Here is a 19,281-nt window from a genome sequence, read left to right on the forward strand (position 1 = left end):
GGCCAGCCAGGGCCAGAGAGGACAGCTCAGGGTTCTCCCCAATGCACTGGAAATGTCCAGGGCCTGCTCTCCTCCCAGACGCTGGGGAGCTTCCAGCAGACTGCTGGGGAAGAAACCTCTGAGGTAAAAATTGGAATTTTGAGAACAAAGAGGATAAGAATGATCACAGTCTGCACAAATAGATGCAATGTGAAGTATGGAGTTAAAGTGGTTATTTAGCACCATGCAGACTGAATGCATTCAACCTCCAACAATGTCAAGTGTTTGGGGTGTTCTTTTTTTTTTGGCATGTGTCTAAACAGGGATGTGAAAGAATACATGAATAGCATAGGGATCTTGCTTTGTAACTTGTTACATTATTAAATGTGCCTATGAACATGATTTTCTGGTTACACCCTCTTCCTGTATCTTTAGTATACTTGTTTCCTTAATTTCAATGATACTGGTTTGTGAAATAAGTAGGTGGTTAAGCAAAACGAAATAAACATATTCATTTCATTATACATAAATACCTTAATATTTGTTTCCTACGTTGGGAAACCTGGTTAAAAACATGGCACTCAGCCTGTCTTCCCCAAGCCCAGCACTATAGCTTGCACATGGTGGATGGGCACTATTGCTGAACAAAAAAGCATGTGGTAACAAAATGCTTTGGCTTTGCAGCTTAGAGAATAGCATCCATCTATCCATCCATCCGTCCATCCACCCATCCATCCATCAGCCCATCAGCACTCTGTACTTGTTACTATGTATTCCAAATTCAGTATGGATTCCAAATTCCCAAAAGGAAGGGCAGTTTTAGACAAATTAATGAGTTGCTCCCGGTCTCACAGAACTCAGAACCAAAGTCATGGCTGTGCCTTTCCTCTGTCCCTATTCAGGTTTTTAACAGGTGGTTGATTCTCCCAAGCCTCTCTTTTCAGCCTCCATCCACAGAAGGGTACCACCACCTTGTCAGTTTCATACCTGTCTGATGGTGCCACAGTGGCCATAGGGAACACTGAAGATCAGGTAGCGCCCTGTGACTCGGGGGCGACACAGCTCATCATTTAAATGAATGTCCCAGGATGAGTAGCCCAGCCTCCGGAGGTAGCCTCGGTCAATGACAACTTGAAAAAGGTGAGGCCAGCAGGAGAGCTGGGCTGCAGAAGGGAGAGGATGGGGAGAAAGTTACAAAGAGAACCTGGAGCACTGGGCATATAGTGCACTCAGGGGTGCGAGTTATGTTCCCTTTATAAAAGTACCATGGACAGTGCCCTGGGTTGGGGCTGGTTTGGCTCTCATCACCCCCTACACTCAACTTGACTTTCATTCACTTTGTATTTCCCCTTCTTTCCAAAAGTCATGTCATATCCACAGGGTCCTATCCACAGAATGTGTCCCAGAGTCAGAGCCTCTTCTAAAGATTTAAAGGACAGTTCATCTCATATGATAAGAATATCTGAGCCTGAACATGCATCTAGGCCTTTGTATGAGGGGTAAGTTAGAAAAAGGGGGTGGAAGCCAAGGTGGGGCAGGGGGGTGGGGCGTGCAATGGGACTTCCTCCCCAGCCTCCTAAAGTCCAGCAAGAGGATGGAGATACAAGAGATCTCAGGAGAGACACAGAAGCTGGTGCCCTCACACAGCTTGTTCATTCTTCTCCAATGTCTCTTAGTTCCCCTTTCCAGAGCCTCACACCCTCGGAGGAAAGAAGACTTTACCATTGTCCTTGGGTATCACAGAGTCAGCCGCACCTGGTTGGGGGGAGGGGCAAAGAAAAGCAAATGTCAGCTGTGCAGAGCACTGGACGGGGACAGGACAGCCAGCAGTCGACGTGAATCGTAGGGAAAGGGGCTCATTGGATTCACCTATTAAAGCGGAAGCAATGGCCTGAAAATACTCCAGGGAAAGTAAGGCCCAGGGCTTCCTGATGGAGCTGGAGGGAGGGATTCTGGCATGGATAAAGTAGTGCTGAGAATGGTGCCATCACCACCAAGATTTGTTGGAGAGAGAGACTAGTAAACACAGGGCTTTGCAGGTTTTAAACCTCATCGCATGGTTGAACCCTGGCTGGCATCCCTTCCCATGCACATGGCGTGCTTGGTAGCCCAGGCTGGGAAATGCACACTTCATGGCTATCAAGCCCTCCCCTCCCAGAAGCAAGGGAAGGCAGAAACCCAGGGCCAGGGCCCAAAAGGAAGCATGGCTGGCCAGATTCCCTCAGCCCTTCAAACACTCTCAGCCCCAGACCACTGGTCCTTTGGCTGCCGAACCTGATGAAAAAGAAACCCCTTGGTGCATAATCCAAGAATAGAAGATGAATTACCATTTACAGGGGGCCCCCCAACAGCACGAGGAATGGCTGGAACTGTGAACAGACAGTAAAAGTGAGGATCTGGAGAAAAAGGAGCCCACAGCCTCAAGGCTGACTCACACTACATGACTCCTTGTGGGATTAACTTTGTCTCAAGGGGGCTCTGATAGCCTATTCGGGCTCCATTTCTATGCAAAACAAGAGAAATTCCCACATAAAGGCAAAAGGAACAGCAAGGATGCCTTTGATTCCCCTACAAAAAGGTAGAATGGAAGAGCCACAGTGAGCTAACCTTGTTCACCAAACCTTAGAATTCCATCCTTCTGTGAGATTTAGTGGATAAATTAAGGACACACATGGGAGGATGACTCCACACAGAAGGAGGTCTGCCCATGGAAGTCAAACGCCAAGACAGACGGCCGGTGACAAAAACTATTTGCGGAATCTTGGATGAAAAGGACCACAGGGAGCCCAGGACAGTGCAGGGTTCTGACTTCCAAGGGCTAGGTCAAGGTGGAGAAGGAGCTCCACCTAGGACTGTGCCCTTATCAGAGGTTGGAAAGGGGACAACAGACAAATTCTATATTTTTTAATCATTTTTTTTAAGCTGTCACTTCTTTCTTTGGCTTCATAAACTTTTAGCTACATTTTGGGACAAAGACTGCGCTGAACTGGAATTAGAAAAAACTGGCTAATAAAGTGCCACCTCTGTCTGATTAAAACATTTACCACCATGGCTATGTAATAAAATATGCTTTTGTTATCCTAGAATCTGGGGCCATGGCCGACGTGACAGCCCTCGGGCTGGTGAATTCTGACCTTAGGGATGCTTGCGGAGGAAAGAAAGGGTGGAGCCTTAGGAAGACCCCGAGGAGGGCCCGGCGTGGCAGGAGAGCCCGGGTACCTGAGCAGACCACGCTCGCGTCCTCCCAGTGCTGGCAGTTGTGGCGCGCCCAGCCCGCGTGGGCGCAGCGCCCCAGCGCATCCTCGGTGCCCGCACAGCGCACGTCGTCCAGCAGGATGGGCCCCGAGCCCTGGCCGAAGCGGCCGCGCCCCAGAGCTCCCAGCGCGCGCCCGCAGCCCAGGACGCGGCACACCACGCGGGCGTTCCTGATGCTCCAGTGGTCGTCGCACACCGTGCCCCACACGCCCTCGTGCCGGACCTCCACCCGGCCCTCGCAGCGGCTGCGCCCGCCCACCAGGCGCAGGGGTAGGTCTGCAGGGGCAAGAGGCACTAACTCATCTATCCAGTGAAGCTTCTTTTAATGAATTAAAGTCAACATTTTCACTGTAAGAACTATTATGGACACAGATTTTCAATTATAAAATAATTCCTGGGGATGTGATGTACAGCATGGTGACTATTATAGTTAATAAGACTGTATTATGTATTTGAAAGTCGCTAGGAGGGAACTTGCAAATTTTCATCTAGAGAAAAAAATTTTGTAGCTATGTTTGGTGATGGATGTTAACTCAAATTACTGTGGTGATCATTTGCAGTATATACAAATATTAAATCATTATGTTGTACACCTAAAACTAATGTTTATTGTTTATGTTAATATTAATTATGTTACTATGTTAATTATGTTGATATGTTATATGTAAATATATTAGTGTTAATTGTGTTAATATGTTAATGTTTATTGAGGTATTTATTATACCTCAATAAAAACCACTATACTATGTAATGTAGTTATTCCATTCCTAGATATTTACTCAAGATAAACACACGATCACAGAAAGGTGTATAAATAGCAAAATTCTCAGCAATACACAAAACCTGGAAACATCCAAATGTCCATACACAGAAGAATGGAAAAATAAATTGTGGTATGTATGTCCACAATAAATTGTGGTATGTCCACACAATGCAACATTACTAAGCAGAAACAATCAAAATGAAAAAAAGAACAAATTACCAACATATGGAACCACCTGGGGCAAATCTTAAAAACAATTTGTTGGAACTCCCCTGGTGGTCCAACGGCTAAGAATCCGAGCTCCCAATGTAGGGAGCCTGGGTTTGATATCTGGTCAGGGAACTAGATCCCGAACACCACAGCTAAGACCCATCGCAACCAAATAAATATTTCTTTAAAATTTGTTAAGCAAGGTTGAGAAGTCGACACAAAAGCACATATGCTTTGATTTCACTTATACGAGATTCTAGAAAACCAAATCTAATTTACAGTGACAGAAAACAGATCAGTTGGTCTGGGGGAAGTGGAAAGGATTTACTGTAAAGGGGCATGAGGGAACTTTCTGGGGGGATGGAAATACTCTAGATCTCTTTTTTTTAAATTTATTTTTAAAAATGTTTTGCCTTGTCCTGAGGCATGTGGGATCTTAGTTCCCTGATCAGGGATTGAACTGTGCCCCCTGCATTGAAAGCACGGACTCTTAACCACTGGATCCCCATTGAACACCACCGAGGGACACGACTGAGTAACTAAGCACACACACACCCCACTGAAGTCCCAGAATGCTCTAGATCTTGACTGTGGTGGTGCTTACACAGTTGTGTCCATTAGACAAGACTCACAGATGTGTGCAACTTACTGTACATAATTATACTCCAAAAGAGGTGATTTACAAAGTAAAACTAATTTAAAAAGAAAACCTATGTTATGTTGGCGGTGCTATACCCACTCGTGTGTAAAATGATTTGCCTTCATATAAATTGGTTGGTAGTGGCTATTTTTCAATTTCCTGCTCTGCTCAGCACATAGAAGATACTCAGTGAATGTTAATAAACATCTCTGGCATCTGCTTCTCTGTGACTGAAATACCCTGGTCCAGGATGGTTGCTCTCCTCATCTGATTTGTTACTGAGATACTGGAAGCAAGATAACGCTTCCTGTTTGAACTATGAATAAAGGCAAACATCTTCTGAGTGAGGTCTTGAGAGGTGAATTGGAGCTTCTAACCTACAAAATGTTATGTGTGTGCACACATCTGTTCCTGCACATACACACCTAAAAGCTATAAAAGTTTTCTTTACAGGGTAGGAAATTTCAATGAAAAAGAAATAACAGTATTAATAATGATATGATAGTTTTAGTGCTTAGAAAGAAACAAAAATTACCAGGTAACGGGGTCATTTCCTCACCAACTGAAACTGAAACTGTAAAAAAGAAAAAATAAGCTTAAAAATATGCATATCCTTGAAGTCACATATTTGTATTCAAAGCTGAAAATGAGCCAAATGTTTTTTCTAAGTTTAGACACTAATGCTTTTTAAAAAGTTTTTACTTTAGTTTGGGTGCTGAAATACTGTTTATTAGGTTTTATTTATTTTTTTGTCCATTAAGTTGCATCAAAATGTGACAAGTAGTGTTGTGTGCTGTTTATTTTCCAAAAATTAAATTATTGATTTATTTTTAAAATTTTTTGGCTGTGCTGTGCAGCATGTAGGATCTTATTTCCCTGACCAGGGACTGAACCTGTGCTCCCTGCATTGGAAGCATGGAGTCTTAACCAATAGTTATCAAACAGTTTATTCAATGGTCAGAAAAATTTTATAAATGCACTGAAATTTTGAAAGGAAGAACTCAAAAGCATTAGATTTTTACAAGGGCTAAAAATGAAATGAAGAAAATCAAGTGAGATTCCAGAAATATTTTTAGATAAGAGAAAGACCATATCTAATATTAAAATCCCATATGAAAGTATTCAGAAGGAAGCAAGGTAGGAAGAGTAACAATGGGCTTTATGACAGCGTTTGGATGTATAAATTACTATACAACTAAGGATTAATCTAGCAATAGGCATATGATCGTTACCAGGTGATGATGTTGCTTCTGTTGAAATCAGATCTGTGGCTGCAAAAAAGTTTTTTCCAGTGAAAAGAAAGCATTAACATTTGAATTCATTGAAATTTTATGCTGTAGAACACAAGGTTTTGAAAACAAGACTGTTTTAAGCTGTATATAATAGAATCCACTCTGCTTATTTATCTTGTTGACTTGTGCATGTAGGGGGTAAAACAGTGTATGTGAAGTTGGCCTTTAACAAGGTGGATTAACAACAATTTCCCATTATGAGCATCTACAATGTGTCTTATAATTTATGATTCTATCCTTACCACAAACATGCCAGTTAAGTATTATCACTATTCTAGAGATGAGGACATGGAGACTCAGCTTATATACATGTCTGTGATGCTTGTGCATGATAAGTCACTTCAGTCGTGTCCAACTCTTTCCAACCCTATGGACTGTAGCCGGCCAGGCTCCTCCATCCATGGAATTTTCCAGGCAAGAATATTGGAGTGGGATGCCATGCCCTTCCTCCAGGGGGTCATCCCCACCCGGGGATCGAATTCACATCTCTAACATCTCTTGCATCAGCAGGCAGGTTCTTTACCACCAGCGCCACCTGGGAGGCCCTGTACACATGCCTGGATCACCCACAGTTCAAACCCTTGAGGCCCCAAAGCACACTCTTCTGACACCCCCTCTGCCTTTCAAGGACATAAGATGTGGGAGTCGCATCCGCTCTGGCTCCACGAGGTGAATCAGGAATACGGAGGGGGAGTGGCTTGGAGCCTCCCCAGACTCGCCTGTCCTCTCTCCCCACCTCTGTTAGGGAAAAAGGAAGCATCTCTTCTTGGCTGGATTCTTTCAGAAAGCCACTCACAGAGCTACTACAAAGAGTAGAGAGCTACCTGGTGAAGAAGGAGCTTTGCTTGAAGTGGGAGTTGTATCTGCAAACAAAGAAGGATCAAGCTTGAGTATTAGTGAAAAGGAGATGGAATGATTTTTGCAAAAACAGTGTGGTTGAAAACAGAAGAAAGTGAAAGTGAAGTTGCTCAGTTGTGTCCGACTCTGTGACCCTATGGACTGTAGTCTACCAGGTTCCTCCATCCATGGGATTTTCCAGGCAAGAATACTGAAGTGGGTTGCCATTTCCTTCTCCAGGAGATCTTCCCGACCCAGGGATTGAACCCGGGTCTCCCGCATTGTAGGCAGATGCTTTACTGTCTGAGCCACCAGGGAAGTGGTGAATGGGTAAAACTGACACTATCACAGTCCATCCCCTAGTGGGTGTGTCTGAGTGGAGGGGTCAAAGCATAGCCTGATTCATAACACGACCACCCAGCAGGTGGAGGCGTGGACCCCCAACCCTCTTGGGCACATCCGATTAAGACCACTGTGACAAGCGGAAGGTGTTCCCTGGCAGAGGGACCACTTCTGTGTCTGTACATGAACGAGAACATGAAGCTTATTTCTGTGAAAAGGAGGCTGGAACTTCTGTTTACATTGGGGCTTATTCTGTAGACAAAATATTCAATGTATATATTCACTTATTAAAACAGAAAGAGGGGAGTTTGAACTTAAGAAATGTGACAGGCAGAAAACATTACCAGAGAGGGTGTCCACTTCTGCTGAGGCTGAGAACACATCTGAGCGTGAACAAAGAGAACAGGACACTTAGGAGAAAAAAGACACTTTGTACGTCTTTTCATTGGGGTTTACTTTGTGGCCAAAATGGTCGTTAAGTGGGCTTGTTTTCTAAATAGGACCTGAGAAGTAAGAAGCTAGTCTGGTTCATTTAAACACCACAGTGAGAGAGCATTTACCAGATGGAGACGTCATATCTGCTGAGGTTGAAGACAGATCTGTAGAAAAAGAGGTGAAGAAACTTATATACCAGTGGAGAAGACTCCTGGGTTTCTGTTTCTACTGAAGCTGTGTTGGGTACAAAATATCCGTGTGACAGCCTAGTCTGATAAATGGAACTGCAAGAAGAGACACTTATGGGACACTAGACAGTGTTTTACCTGGTGTGGAGGTCACACTGGCTGACAATGAAGCTGCAGATGAAAAAAAACAACAAGGCAGCAATAAGACAGCCATGCCAGGCATATCTATAAGATACAGAAGACCTAAAAATGGCCAACGAAGATCGGTATGACTGACTTGGCTTGTCTGCCTACTGTCTAGACAGGAGCTATAGCAGGGCATCTCCCAATCCTTTACCGCCCCCAGGCCACCCCTCTACTTCCTGGGTCTCCTCTTGGCCACCCTTCCCTTCTCCCCTTGGAGGCTCCCTGTTCAGAGGGCAACAACCATTGGTCCAAGTTTCTCCACTATACAGTGTTCATCTAACAAAGATTCCGGAAATGGGGGACTTGCTTTTTCCTGCCTCCCCTTGAATGAGTGGGAGGCAGTGGCCCAGGAAAGGGTGATCTCTGCAGACTGGAACTTTCCCTGGGTACGCTGTCTCAAGATCTAGACTGAGGGTGAGGAGGAGTATAAAAAGTCCATTTGTCTCATACTAAGAGATGCCCTGCATCTCTTAGCTGTATCAGTAATAAAGACCACATTTTGGTTCTGACTCTGATGCTTTATGTCATAATTACTTCAACACCTGGAGTAGTGTAGAGCATTTTCTTTATTGTCCTCCACCCAAATAAATCTCTAACACTATTTGTCAAATTATTAAGTCCAAAGTCACACAGGTGAAAATATGTGGGTTATTTTCAAATATCTTTTGATACTGATTTCTAACATAATTCCATAGTGATAAGAGAACAGACTCTGTATGAGTTCAGTATCTTTAGACCATGAAATTTTTGCACCTGTTTCATGTTCTTGGATATGCTCTAGTGTTTTCTAGTTTACAGTCTGTGGCAACTTGAATGGAATTTGTATCCTATTTGTGTGAAAATTGTATAAATCTTAATTATGCTGAATTGTTTCATGGTGCTTTTCAGGTATACTATATCCTTCTAGTTTTCTGTATATTCATTCTATTAATTTTTGAGAGTTTGCTATTGAAACTCCAACTAAAAATCTTAATTTATCTACTTAAAAATAATTGTGATGTATAGCAGAACTGTATGTAACTTTGTCCCGTACTTTCCAAGTCTCCTGTAAATGTGTTATCATACTTTCATAATTTAAAAAATAAGAAAGAGGAAAAAAAAACAAAGTCACACAGTAACTCCTCAGATAACGGCATCACTCAAAGTCTAACATCCAAGAGGAGAGCTATTTGTTACCCTGGTCAACTCTGCTTCCCTCACTACCTTGGCACGTGGCCATCTTCACCGAATGCTGGTTGAACATTCAGAAGGATCAGTAAAAGCCGTGGTCTGACCCTCCACCAGTCTGACAACGCGTACATGATGGCTGGTGCCCAGGAGAAGCTCTCTTCATGGACAGTTGACATTTGACCACCAGTCAGTCCAGCAAATGACTCATTGCTTGTGTTTGGCTGAACTGGGGCTGGACTAATTTCCCCTTTGGCCCACACAGTTAGTGTGGCCTTTTTGAGTCAGGTCAGTATAAACATATTTTAAAACTTTCAAAGAATTTATCATGACATAAACAGTTATTTAATGAGCTCATTGGAAAATCAAACAATTTATAAGCAAGTAATTTAAAATAGAATAATTTATAAGACAGACAAGGCCCAAAATGACATCAAAATTACCTGTCGAGGTGGTTACAGCAATACTCAGAGATGCTGGAGATAAGAAAAGACAATTGATCAAAACTTGCCAAATGGAAAAAAATAGTTGTATTATAGTTAATTTATTTTCTTCTCTCTGTCCCTGGAGCATAGAAACCATGTGTGCATGCACGCATGCTCAGTCGTGTCCCACTCTTGTGACCCCATGGACTGTATCCTGCCAGGTCCTTACTCCATGGAATTTTCCAGGCAAGAATACTGGAGTAGATTGCCATTTCCTACTCCAGAGGATCGTCCCAACCCAGGGATCAAACCCGGGTCTCCTGCATTGCAGGTCGATTTTTTTTTACCCGCTGAGCCTTTGGGGAAGCCTACAGAAACCACAGACTTCATTTATTTTATCAACAAGTCTTGATTCATTTATCTGCTCTGGTAGGCACTGTGCTAAATGCTGGAGTGCGGCAATCAACAAAACTAGGTATGGCTCCTGCTCTATAAAACTGCACTTGTGACAAGCACTATGAAGGAGAGCTGCGTGATGCTATGAGAACCTACGACAGGTAAGCTGACCTGGCCAGGGAGATCTCCTCTCTGCCTTCCTGACCTCCTGAGTCCCCAGGCCTGGTCCAGGGTCTGGCCCAGACTATACACTCTGCTCAAAAGACAACAACAAACTGACAATACATGTCCCCCAGAGCTGTCCTAGTCTTAGCCCTGGTGGCATGACAGAGGCAACCTTGCTGTCTCATCCGTGTACATTTGCAGTGGGCAGAGGGCATTACCAGGTGAAGGAGTCACTTCTGCTGAGGTCGGAATGATGCCTGAATACGAAACACAAACAAGAAAGTTAGTCGGTGGATCAGAAAGTTCTTATTCTTTTTCTAATATACACCATTCTGCCTTTCCTATTATCTCATTAACCAGGCTCTGCTGTTGGAAAAATTTAAGTGAGAATTAATTGTTTCCCACCCTCTTGAATAAAAGTTTAAGTACCTAAATTAAAAAACACATGATTGTGTGTTCCCCGTACTACTGTGTTTTTACACACACAACAGTCAGCCAAAGTGGAAATACATACTGCAGCCATTTCTCTGTTATCCGGCATCGCCCTGAGGTTAAATGCTTATTAAGTGGTTTTAAATCTTTTCTATTCATTGATAATTGACCCCATTGCCATTTTAGTACCAAAGTCAAATTGTCTGTTGTATTCTGTGTTAATTTTTTTCTATTTTGTTGTCTTCCTAATTAAAGCTTATCACTTATCCTATCTCTTCAAGATAAACTGTACATTTCTCTGTCTCTTAAATACAGATCTTCTGTTCATTACAATATCGGAGCCTCTGGCAAAATGGCAAGAGGGATGGTGTGAGCAGATGCAACCTATTATATATAGGATGGATCAACAACATGGCCCTGCTGTGTAGCACAGGGAACTATCCTGTGATAAACTATAACGGAAAAGAATATAAAAGTATCTTTATATGTATATAACTGAGTCACTAGCTGTACAGCAGAAATTAACACTGTAAATCAACTATCCTTCAATAAATTTTTTTTGGATGGCAAAAATAAACCCCACCTGAGCTGTTATAAATTAAAACTCTCCTGAAAGAAAACAAGTTTCCCTGTCCTCTTAAACAGAAGAAACAGAAGATACTGGTCATATTTTAACTTGCATGATTCAGGCCCACTAAGAAGAAACCATGTTTGCTGTTCAAGGTTGTATTAAGGAGGTATCTCAAAGGATGTTGAATTGAGTGGGTATTTTTGCTTCATATTGTGATATTTAGAAAGGCTGACACTGAATGGTTTTCTGAACCCTTCTGTGGCTGTCTGTTAGCATTTCCTGCCCTTACCTCAGTGGCTTTTCTATGAGGTCTTCCCCTCCCAGTCTCTGCACCCTGTCCCTAATCTGTTGTCTCTCATAATACGCAGTCAGCAGGGAGACTGAAGGAGGAAACAGAACAGGCTCTATCTTGAAAGCAGGACTCCATCTTGGGCCAGACTATGGATTTTGAGCTATATGCCCAGTATCTATGGAAACGACATACCAACTGGAAAACCAGGCCCCCAGAAGGAAGAGCCCCAGGGCTCTCCATCACCTAAAAGAATACCCTAATTATCTGTGTAACCGAATAGAATCATACATTCTATCATTCTCATTGGGATATGACCACAAGCCTATTGATAATTGTCCACTGTTAACTACCTAGGCTTAAGGCATACAGACTGGTTCCAAATAGGAAAAGGAGTATGTCAAGGCTGTATATTGTCACCCTGCTTATTTAACTTATATGCAGAGTACATCATGAGAAACCCTGGGCTGGATGAAGCACAAGCTGGAATCAAGATTGCCGGGAGAAATATCAATAACCTCAGACATGCAGATGACATCACCCTTATGGCAGAAAGTGAGGAGGAACTAAAGAGCCTCTTGATGAAAGTGAAAGAGGAGAGTGAAAAAGTTGGCTTAAAGCTCAACATTCAGAAAACTAAGATCACAGCATCTGGTCCCATTACTTCATGGAAAATAGATGGGGAAACAGTGGAAACAGTGGCAGACTTTATTTTGGGGTGCTCCAAAATCACTGCAGATAGTGAGTGCAGCCATGAAATTAAAAGACGCTTGCTCCCTGGAAGAAGAGCCATGACCAACCTAGACAGAATATTAAAAAGCAGAGACATTACTTTTCCGACAAAGGTCCATCTAGTCAAAGCTATGGTTTTTCAAGTAGTCATGTATGGATGTAAGAGTTGGACTATAAAGAAAGCTGAGCACTGAAGAATTGATGCTTTTGAACTGTCGTGTTGGAGAAGACTCTTGAGAGTCCCTCGGACTACAAGGGGCTCCAACCAGTCCATCCTAAAGGAAATTAGTCCTGAATATTCAATGGAAGAACTGGTGCTGAAGCTGAAACTTCAATACTTTGGCCACCTGATGCAAAGAACTGACTCACTGGAAAAGACCCTGATGCTGGGAAAGATTGAATGCCGGAGGAGAAGGGGATGACAGGGAATGAGATGCTTGGATGGCATCACCGACTTGACGCACATGAGTTTGAGTAAGCTCTGGGAGTTGGTGATGGACAAGGAAGCCTGGAGTGCTGCAGGCTATGGGGTCACAAAGAGTCAGACATGACTGAGCAACTGAACTGAATTAAAATGATGACTGAGGGCAGGTGGGTTATTTGTTCTCCCTGAAAATGTCCCTACTTAAGGAGCACCCACCCTTTAACCATCTTCCCCGCATGAGCAGTTTTTATTCCATACAACACCAAGACCGTGAGAATAATGTTGGCTACATTTCTCATGGTCACCAATGGCAGGACCCCAGCCTAAGAAAAACAGTTACAAAATGTAAGAATGGAAACAGTACTTATTGGTTGGTAAACATGTGGCTGTTCCCCAGGAGTCGAAGTAGCTATAGAGATAAAAAAGAAAAATAGGTCACCATGAGGACATTTCAAGCAAGCACAATGAAATTTCATATTCTTCTCAGTGAAGTGAAAGTGTTAGTCGCTCAGTTGTGTCCAACTCTTAGCCTGCCAGGTTCCTCTGTCCATGGAATTCTCCAGGCAAGACTACTGGAGTGGGTAGCTATTCCCTTTTCCAGGGGATCTTCTCAACGCAGGGATCAAACCTGGGTCTCCTGCAATCATCTAAGCCACCAGGGAAGCTCATATTCTTCTCGGGTACCATCCTAATCACACACATGAGTTTGCCTTTAAACCATCCCTTCCAATCTCTCATTAAATAGTTACCGTTTAAAATATGATGGCTTGTAATTGTGTACACATCGTTCCAGTTAGGAATAAGGAAATAGCAGAAATAAGAGTGATGCTGTCCCTGCTAGCTTTCCCTGATAGCTCAGTTGGTAAAGAATCCACCTGCAATGCAGGACACCCCAGTTTGATCCCTGGGTCGGGAAGATCCTCCGGAGAAGGGATAGGCTACCTATTCCCGTATTGTTTGGCTTCCCTAGTGGCTCAGCTGGTAAAGAATCCTCCTGCAATGCAGGAGACCTGGGTTCAATCCCTGGGTTGGGAAAATCTCCTGGAGAAGGGAAAGGCTGCCCACTCCAGGATTCTGGCCTGGAGAATTCCACAGACTGTGTATAGTCCATGGGGTCACAAAGAGTCAGACACAACTGAGCGGCTTCCACTTTCACTTTGGGATCATGCAGATATGGCCACCTAGGATGGTGGCATCTTGTTAGTGCCACAGAATTCAGGGGCTGCATCCCAGGCCCCAGGTAGGGGTGCTCCCAGGCAAGGAGCCGCTCCTGCCCAAGTGCACCTGCCCCTAGACCTTCCTGTCTCTGGCCTCCCACAGCCTCTGCAGCATGAGCCACCATTCTGGGTCAAGAACTAGTGTCTCAGAGTCTCACCAAAATGCAGCTCTCACATGCAGAAGCAATGACACATCAGCATGCCAACACCCAGGACAGCCTCTCCTCTGGGTGCAAAGCAGGGCCCCTACGGGACTGGGGAGCAGCTTCACATTCTGGGAGGGTAGAAAGGTCTGGAGCTCAGAGAATCATGGTTAAGGAAAGTTAAGACTATGAAGGAAGACCAGCATAGGACCCTGCACTAGATGGCTAGTCACCAATCAGTATGTAAAATGGATGTGAGCGCACGAGTACCTGGATTCCCAGCAGCTGCGGAATCTGCAGAGATAAAGGAAACAGGAGGATGGATTAATAGAAACCAGGGTGGTGGAGTGGTTCAAAGATCTCAGTTAACATGCTGCTCAACAGGCCTAGTAAGCAATCATCCTGAAGCATCCAGGGCTGCCTCCTCTGGGTTTTCACAGCCAGCTGTGGGCTGTTTCACCTGGCTAAAATCTCTGAGCTAGTGATCTGACCGAGTTTGCCTTAGCAATCAGAATACCACTGCCAACAATAAAATAGTTAAAATTTTTGTACATTTGTGTTTTTGTTTGTGTGTTTAGTCACTAGGCCATGTCTGACTCTTTGTGACCCAATGAACTGTAGCCTGCCAGGCTCCTCTCCCGGTGGGATTTCCCAGGCAAGAGTACCAAAGTGGGTTGCCATTTCCTCCTCCTGGGGATCTTCTGGACCCAAGAATTGAACCCAGATCTCCTGAATTGGCAGGAGGATTCTTTTTGCACATTGACAATGTGCCACATGCTTGACTACGTATTCTACATGGAATGTTTCACTTAATCCACCCATCAGCTTTATGAGATAAGTACTATTAGTTTCTTTATTTTACAACTGATTAATCTTTGCAGACACTCAAGCTAGATGGCATCCATCTGTGTATTAAACAGCTGGCATGTTTTTCAGAGTTAGAATAGAAATCTGCCATCTGGAATACAGCGGAAGTTTGAAGGCATGGAGGAATTCCAGACTCAATGTGCAAATTCCAGGCTTGGCCTGGGCGGCCCCACACCTGGCCCAGAAGACACCTGTGCTCACCTGAGCAGACGACGCCAGCGTCTTCATGGTGCCCACAGTTGTGGGTGAACCAGCCACCGTGAGGGCACTGCGCCAGGGAGGACTCACTGCCCGTGCAGTTGACATCGTCCAAGAGAATGCTGCCCACCCCGGGGCTGAAGCTGGCCCCTGGGAGGGCAGACACGGCCCGGCCACAGCCAAGCTGCCTGCAGACCACGTGGGCATCCTCGATGGACCAGCTGTCATCACACACGGTGCCCCAGGTGTCGGCATGGCAGACTTCCACTCGGCCCTCACACCGGCTTGATCCATCAGCCAGCCGCAGGCCCAGACCTTGGTGGACAATCCAAACAATGACCTCCATCAAGGCTCATCCAGAGAGGCCACTGGAAGAGCCAGTATCTCTTGGAAATCAGGCACTGACCATGGATGATAACAAATCTACTTCCCCCCTTCATTTTATTTTAATTTTGCCCTGGGTATTACTTTGTGTTTTTTCAGCATTACAGCTGGCTAAGAAATGGTTTTGCTCCTTAGCCAGCTGCTCCAGAGCCCTGCCTCCCTGCATAGCTGCCCCTTCTTGCTGTGACGTCTTGGTTTCTGGCACTCACAGGGTTTGTTGGATTTTTCATGAGAAGCTATTGTGCACACACTAATTGGTGTGTGGACGTGTGTGTGTGTAAGATTCTCTGAGAGCCTTGTACACACTGATCAAGTGACAAGAACAATAATTTGCATCTACATTATCCCCAGGATCAGGTGTCACCACATGCAAAGATGCTCTGGGAAGTATAAAGGGCAGTCATCTCAGGCTGCTCCCCAAGGTCAAAGGGCAGTGTTACAAAAAAGATTAGAGATTGGATATGCTCAGAACACAGCTGAGGGGAGCTCATAGCAGGATTGGGGGGAGATGTGGGGTCAGCCAGGTACTCCCATCCCAGCCTTTCTGGGTGCTGGCTTCCATACCAGTTCCCACAAGCCATCCTTGCATCTCACAGCCTCTTTCCTCTCACTTTCCAATCGCAGATTTGCTAGGTGAACCTGGACTTCATCAGCCCTTCCTTTGACAGCAGCCATGTGTACAGCCTGAGGCTGCGGAGGAAGGTGCTTCCTGCAGGGACATTTCCTCCCATTGTAATGCTGGAGCTTTTCTGACCTAAAACTGTGAAAGGGAAGGCAGTTGAAGAAAGTGGGAAAGATTACCTGTTGATGTGGGCACCTCTGTTGGCACTGGAAAAGATGCTAAGGACAGACAGAATGTGAAAAGAAAAAATTATACAACCACCTCATTAAGTGTCAAACATATTTAACTCTCAGTCAAAGCTTGAGGGGGGAGGGCTCCCTGGCTTGTAGATTATCTAGTTTCTAAGTTGATTCCCTTCCCAAGTCCTTTCTCTGTGGGGAGAACACACCAACTGGTGTGTCTGAAAGAGTAAGCCAACTCATGCAAGCTCAAGAAAATGAAAGCGTGGAGTAGGGGGGTTGGTAGATGAAAAAACAGCAGGTATGTTTTAAAGTCAACAAGCTTCCTTTGGGGATCACTGCTGTTTAGTATAACCTACCCTAGTGCCTCATTAAAGGCTTGGATTCACTTCTCTTTTTTCTAACTCTTCTCAGCATATTTTATTTTATTCTTAAAGACTATGGAAAAGGAGCTGACCTAATTCAAAATGTGACAATGACTGGGCCAATCAGAGTCAGGGAAAGACTTAAGGAGTGGTGATTTTGGCTCCTTCATTTACAGTTCTGTCAAGCAGAAGGCAATATTCAGAGGCAACTCCCTGCAGGGTGATGGAAGTTGGGGGGGTAGTGAAAAGACAGGGAGATGGAAGTGGGGGGTAAGAAGATAGCTGACATCTGACAGGTGAGCCCCACACAGCAAGCACCATCCCCCTACTATGCGTAGAGGGATCCACTGAACCCCAGCCTGGCTTTATGATACAAATACTATGATCTTCCTTCTCATCCTTAGCCAGAGGAGGAAACTGAGGCACGGAGAAGTTCAGGGATTTGCTCAACGTCCCACTGCTGGTGAAGGTGAAGCCAGGGTAACAAACCCAGGTCATCTGGTCCTTAAATCATGACCCTATCTCCCATGGTGACTCTGCCAAGGCAAGTTACAGCCACTCAGTTCAGAGCAACTGTGATTACCTGAAGTTGGGTGGCCCACAGCCACTGATGATATCGAGTAAGGCAGGGAGGCTACGAGAGACGTAAATCAAGAGACACGTAAATTAGATTACATCCCTTGATTCTTCTTAAACCCAAGGGGGTAGATTGGCTTGTTTGAAGCAGTAAGGTATATCTCTTGTTTGGGGGAGAAACTGTACCCCATCTGGGCATCTGAGAATGGCCCCAAGTTGTCATGGCTACAGTGTTCAGATGTTCTACTTCATTTCTGTCCCATTTCCAGAGACTGCAATGTCATTTTTGTGGATTTTGATGGGGGGTGGGTGGGTAGCAAACAGAGGCCACAGGGATGGTCGACTTGAGTGCAACACCTATCTTGCCAGTTGGTTTGGTTTTGTAATTCTTCCTGGGTGTGGGCTTGCCTCCCAGATAAACGTCAGGCTGCAAAGGGCAGAACCATGTTTGTCTCAAGGACATACACCATGTCTCAAGGACACACACTGGCAGGGTCAGCACTGAGAAGGAGCAGATGGGCCCCAGAGTGGGGAGTAGAGCTGGGCCAGGCCCCTCTGCCCCACCCTCACCCCCCGGGTGCCCAGGGCCCTTGCTCCAAACCTTCCTGCTCTGTAGGTCCCCAGCCTTGTCCTCTGATGCTACAGCTCCTGCTTTGCTAAGCGCATTGATTCTGCTCTTCACTTCTCTCCTCCTCTCAGAACCTTCCAGGCTTTTCACCCCTTGCTTGTTCTTTCCTCCTGTCTCAGGTGGTTGCTACCAGTCTAGCTGATGAACCAGTTTGCCTCTTGCCAGCCAAAGCCAGAAGAATGTGGAGATAAAGGAGGGTGTTTGATTCCAACTACTGAATCTATCTGCAGACTCAACTGGGATACAACTGAGGAATAAGAATGCTGGGTGAGGAGCTGGGCTCCCAGCTCTGTGACTTTTAGAGCATCCCTGGTTACCTGTGAAACTGGTGAGGGTGAGGGTCTGAACTGAAGAGACCATTCAAGGCATCACTCATCACTGGTGGGAGGCCAGATAATCTGTGGTTACACAACTTTTATTTTCAGAGTCATGCATTCATTGCATTAAAATACAAAAGCTTTTATTTAGTTCTGTTCTGCTTAACAATATTTTCAGATGTAGGTGGTTGTGAATTGGTTAGATAGTTCACTGCTTATTTTTAACCATTTTAACTTTGTTTTATTGCTGCTGTAGGGCTTCCCTGGTGACTCAGATGGTAAAGCGTCTGCCTGCAATACGGGAGACCCGAGTTTGATCCCCGGGTTGGGAAGATCCCCTGGAGAAGGAAATGGCAACCCAACCCAGTACTCTTGCCTGGAACATTACATGGACAGAGGAGCCTAGTAGGCTACAGTCCATGGAGTTGCAAAGAGTCAGACACGACTGAACGACTTCACTTTCATTTTATTGCTGCTGTATTTACTCTTTCTTATTTTCTATTCATGGCAAGTGATCCTGACCCTCCATATGGTGGTGATAAAAATTTTCCTTGTAAAATGAATTCACTTAAGTGAAGAGAGAAGAGCTTATATAAAGGAAAGCATTAAGAAAACTTGACTGTGAGTACATCACGTGAAATGCCAGGCTGGATGAATCACAAGCTGGAATCAAGATTGCTGGGAGAAATATCAACAACCTCAGATAGCAGATGATACCACTCTAATGGCAGAAAGCAAAGAGAAACTAAAGAGCCTCTTTATGAGAGTGAATAAGAGAGTGAAAAAGCTGGTTTGAAACTCAACATTCAAAACACTAAGATCATGGCATCTGGTCCCACCGCCTTATGGCAAATAGAAGGGGAGAAAATGGAAACAGTGGCAGATTTTCTTTTTGGGGTTTCAAAATCACTGCAGACTGTAACTGCAGCCATGAAATTAAAAGATGCTTGCTCTTGGAAGAAAAGCTATGACAAACCTAGACAGTGTATTAAAAAACAGAGACATCACTTCCCCAAGATCTGTATAGTTCAAAGCTCTGTTTTTTCCAGTAGTTATG

The 19,281-nt window shown here is 44.6% G+C and overlaps 1 protein-coding gene across 1 annotated transcript in view; it reads right to left on the bottom strand.

The window, feature by feature from the left end:
* Nucleotides 1–19,281, bottom strand: part of LOC145538552 (scavenger receptor cysteine-rich domain-containing protein DMBT1-like) — a 63,207-nt gene that overhangs the window by 5,826 nt on the left and 38,100 nt on the right. Inside the window, exons 21-36 of the mRNA XM_081570747.1 lie at nucleotides 17,287–17,337; nucleotides 16,339–16,377; nucleotides 15,157–15,468; nucleotides 13,093–13,137; nucleotides 10,499–10,537; nucleotides 9,738–9,770; nucleotides 8,080–8,112; nucleotides 7,879–7,917; nucleotides 7,663–7,701; nucleotides 6,964–7,002; nucleotides 6,080–6,118; nucleotides 5,383–5,421; nucleotides 3,199–3,510; nucleotides 2,307–2,348; nucleotides 1,702–1,734; nucleotides 967–1,142 (exon numbers count right to left, since the gene is read on the bottom strand). Coding sequence (XP_081426873.1) covers nucleotides 967–1,142; nucleotides 1,702–1,734; nucleotides 2,307–2,348; nucleotides 3,199–3,510; nucleotides 5,383–5,421; nucleotides 6,080–6,118; nucleotides 6,964–7,002; nucleotides 7,663–7,701; nucleotides 7,879–7,917; nucleotides 8,080–8,112; nucleotides 9,738–9,770; nucleotides 10,499–10,537; nucleotides 13,093–13,137; nucleotides 15,157–15,468; nucleotides 16,339–16,377; nucleotides 17,287–17,337 — 1,310 coding nt within the window. The remainder of the gene's footprint in view (nucleotides 1–966; nucleotides 1,143–1,701; nucleotides 1,735–2,306; nucleotides 2,349–3,198; nucleotides 3,511–5,382; nucleotides 5,422–6,079; nucleotides 6,119–6,963; nucleotides 7,003–7,662; nucleotides 7,702–7,878; nucleotides 7,918–8,079; nucleotides 8,113–9,737; nucleotides 9,771–10,498; nucleotides 10,538–13,092; nucleotides 13,138–15,156; nucleotides 15,469–16,338; nucleotides 16,378–17,286; nucleotides 17,338–19,281) is intronic.

This window comes from Giraffa tippelskirchi, chromosome 2 (assembly GCF_054371585.1).
Source record: "Giraffa tippelskirchi isolate mGirTip1 chromosome 2, T2T-mGirTip1v1.2.pri, whole genome shotgun sequence".
NCBI classification, from domain to species: Eukaryota; Metazoa; Chordata; class Mammalia; order Artiodactyla; family Giraffidae; genus Giraffa; species Giraffa tippelskirchi.